General features: G+C 64.7%; 1 protein-coding gene across 1 annotated transcript in view; it reads right to left on the bottom strand.

The window, feature by feature from the left end:
- Positions 1-2: 2 nt before the first annotated feature.
- The window catches only part of LOC104992807 (trinucleotide repeat-containing gene 18 protein-like), a 38460-nt gene continuing 34672 nt past the window's right edge, over positions 3-3790 (bottom strand). Inside the window, exons 13-16 of the mRNA XM_010845795.1 lie at positions 2297-2726; positions 2168-2197; positions 136-768; positions 3-82 (exon numbers count right to left, since the gene is read on the bottom strand). Of these exons, the coding sequence (XP_010844097.1) occupies positions 3-82; positions 136-768; positions 2168-2197; positions 2297-2726 (1173 nt within the window). The remainder of the gene's footprint in view (positions 83-135; positions 769-2167; positions 2198-2296; positions 2727-3790) is intronic.

Genomic DNA, 3790 nt, shown 5'->3' with positions numbered 1-3790 from the left:
CCTCAGAGCCTGCCTCCTCCAGGAAGCAGGTACCGCCGGGCACAGGGCCGGCCTCGGGGGCCTCTAGTCTTGGGCACTCGCCCTCCCCAGCGGGCACGTCACAGTCCGGCAGTTCCAGGCTGGGTCGGGGCTCACTCGGGGCCGTCTGGGCCAGGTCCTCCTCGCCGGGCACCACCTCCGCCAAGGGTGCAGGCACGGCCACGGGCATGTCCACGGGCACCTCCACTGGCTCCTCCTTGGCCTCCACCAGCGGCTCTGGCGTCAGCCGCGGCCCCAAGTCCGGGGCGGCTGCACAGGACTCTGTCAGGCCCGGCGAATCGACCCGCGCCTCGGCCCCTTCAGCAAAGTCCGGGCACCCGGGGGGCTCCTCTGGCCCCTGGCCGCTGGCACTCAGTGCCTGGGCCTCCAGCAGGCCTCCCGCCGGGCTCGGGGCTGCCAGGGCGTCCTCGGGGGGCAGCGTCAGTGGGGACTCCAGTGAGGGCAGCTGGGCGGGCTCTTCGTCCATGTCCTCCACCTCCGCCTTCACCTCCCGCTCCACCAGCGGCTCTTCGTCCGGGACCTCACGCAGCGGCTCTGGGACCTTGGATGGGGACAGGCGCAGGGGCTTGTCCTCAGGGGAGAGCGCCAGGCGCTCGGGCCCGTCGGCTGGTAGCGGCACGTCGGGGGCCAGGCCGTCGGCGTCAGCAGCCGCCGTGGGCTGCAGCAGGAATGGGTAGGGCCTGCCATAGTGCGGTGGCAGAGCTTGAAATGGGTACCGGGCTGGGATATCTGCAGAGGATACGCAGGTCAGTGGGGGCCCCTCTGGCCCTGTGCGACAACTGTGTCCCCGTCAACACCCACCTGCCCACCACCCTCTCTCCTCAGCCGCCCTGCAGGGCTGGAGGCCCTTCCCAATGGCACCTGACGAACCCCAGGGCGTCTCTGCACATCTGAGCCCCAGAGAGAAAAAAATGGCCACCCTGCAGTCCCCAAGGGTCTTCGGGTCTCAAAGGCAGAAGCTTTGGTCTCTGGTGCCCCTAATCTCAGCATCTGGCACAAAGCTGGACCAGAAGAACCTGGTAATAGGATCCTAAACAGGGGGCTTCCCTGGTGACTTAGTGGTAAAAAAACCACCTGCCAGTGCAGGAGACACGGGTTCGATCCCTGCTCTGGGAAGACCCCACATGACACAGAGCAACTAAGTCCATGGACCGCAACTACCGGTCCCGGGCTCCAGGGCAGGGGAGCCGGAACGACCAAAGCCCACGCGCCCTAGGGCCCGTGCTCCGCAACGAGGGAAGCACGTGCACCGCAACAGGGTAGCCCCCGCTCCCCACAACTAGGGCAAAGCCCTGCGCAGCAACGAAGACCCAGCACAACCAAAATAAATGAAGTTATTAAAAAGAAAAAAGACCCTAAATGGTCCCCACCCAGCCCGGCGGACTCTGCCATCCGTCCCTCAAGAATCCACCAGCCCCACCTCTTCTTCAGCAGAGTCGGGAAGTTCAAGTTGTTCAAACGCTGACAGTAACACTGTGCCGCCCCCACCTTTTTACCTCCGACCTCCCCCCACCACCACAAAGTATAATCTCCCGGAGAGCAGGGTGGTGTGCAGCTGACTCTGCAGCATCAGGCTCCGTCCAGGGGGCGGTGTGGGGGGCACAAGCAGTAAGGGCTGAACAGGAACCAACAAGGGGAGAGAGATACACGGAGCACCCCCACCACACCGCAGCCTGGCCCGTGCTCCACACTTGACTCGACCGTTAGCAAGACATCAGCTCTCCCCAAAGAGGGACGCCACCGGCCCGAGACCACACACAGCATCCCACAGGCTGAAATCTGAACTCTGGAATTCGAACTCCCGTCCGCGCGCGGGACGAGGAACACAAGCCTCAGGCCCCGTCGAGGCCACCCACTGCGTGTCCCCATGGACACAGGACACGGGAAGAAGGCACGTGCGTGCACGCACGCCGCACGTGGGCGGGGGTCTGACCCGGAAGGTACTGTTGTTGTCAGGCGGTGCCGAATACCTCACAGGCGTTGCTCTGTTCAACGCTCAGAACAAGGCCTTCTGAACTCAGGACCTAATTCTAACATTACACCCGTTTCCCCTGACCCTCCAACCGAGGGAAGACTAGAGAGACGAGGGCAGACGGTTCGTTCCAGAGCTTGGCAGCAGGCCACGTACCGCTTTGGTCAAAACACCAGAAGGAACTTCCTGGCGGAGCCAACATGGCAGGCGCTCAACAGGGAAAGGAACGAGCGGCTGAACCAATGAGTGAGTGGTGCCCGGGACACCCGTTTCACCGGCTCTTACCTGAGAACAAGGCCTGGAAGGGGCTGGGGGCTTCCTTCTCCAGCTCTAAGTCCTTCTTCTCCACGACGTTCTCGGGGGCCTCCTCCTTGCGGGCGATCCCTGGGGTGGGTGGTGGGGAGGCGGGCGGCGGGCTGCTGGGGTGGGAGCTGGGCGTGGCAGGGTACGCGTAGGCGGGCGGCTTGGACACGTCCTCCAGCTTCTGAATGACCTTGGCCTTCAGGGCAGCCACAGGGGACGCGCGGGGAGAAGGCGGCGGGCTCATGGCCTTGCCATAGGTGCCCGTGGGGCCGGTGCTCAGGCCAGGGGGCTTCCGCGGCAACAGCCCGGGGCCCGCAGCGCCCAGGCCGGCCTTGCCCGCGGCCTCCAGGCTGCGCTTGCTCACCTTCTCCTCCATCTCTGCCCGCTGTTCCTGGGCCTTCAGCCGCTCCTGCTGTGGAGGGGGCCGGCAGGCAGGGTCAGTGCAGCAGGAGCCATCACCCAGCACCGGCCCCGTCCCCCCAGGCTCCCCCCAGCCCACAGAGAATGCCAGGCAGGGTGGGCGGCTGCAGGACCCTGCCTGAGATGGACATTCCGTCCCGGCTCGCGTAACAAGCACAGCATTCCTTGTAGAATTCCAACACACGGGGCTGGGGGAACCTCTGGTCTAGACCCTGACCCTCCCCTAGGACCCCCAGAGACAGAGTGCGGGGGGCCAGGCAGAGGTGAGAGGCCCCTGAAGACGCAGGACTGTCCCACCCCTGGCTCCACCACGGGCCGAGGACAGCTGCCTGCATGGAGGATTCACTACCTGAGAGCCCTCTCCTGCCTTATCACAGCGAGGTCTCAAACATCTCCGACAGTGAGCCTCCTGGGCTGTGAGGAAACGGCTCAAAATCAGCCCAGGCCCAGCGGGCTGCCCGTACACAAAAACACCATGAAGAAGGGCTCCAAGCCCCCCACCCTCACCGCTGTGAAATCTCAATAAAGAACTTGATGACACAGAAATTACAGCCGCTCCATTTCCACAGAAGGAAACCTGGAGCCCACAGAGGTGAATTCACTCGCCCGAAGGCACTCAGTCAGCCACGGCAGAACTAAAAGCTTCAAAACCAGGCCCCTTTCTCCGTACGTCGTCTCTGTGACTCCTTCAGGGCGGCTGCCGCACGAAAAAGGAGAGACGCGGCCGGGCAGAGGACAAGCGCCCAGGAACACCTTCGAGAAGGCAGGAGGGCTGTGGGCTTCGGGGAGTCCACCCACACGGGGGGCACCGAGTGTCGCCATCTTACGGGACCAGCAACACGGGCAGAGGCCAGCCCTGGCCGAGAGGGAGGCCTAGGCCGCCCAGTGCCCGGCCGGGCCAGGCGGGGCTCAGGAGACGGCAGGAGCCCACTGGGATCCCCTCAGCCCCCAGACAAACACCTCCCACCCACAGGAGGGGCCACCTCTCCTGCCTTGGTTTCCCCATGGCTCCCCAGCCCTGCCAGGCTCTGTCTGCCTCTCGGGCTTGCTCACCCC

Source organism: Bison bison, unplaced genomic scaffold, assembly GCF_000754665.1.
Source record: "Bison bison bison isolate TAMUID 2011002044 unplaced genomic scaffold, Bison_UMD1.0 scf7180017864223, whole genome shotgun sequence".
Classification (NCBI taxonomy): Eukaryota; Metazoa; Chordata; class Mammalia; order Artiodactyla; family Bovidae; genus Bison; species Bison bison.
Note: the sequence above shows the minus strand (reverse complement) of the source record. Positions and strands in the feature narration are given on the sequence as shown.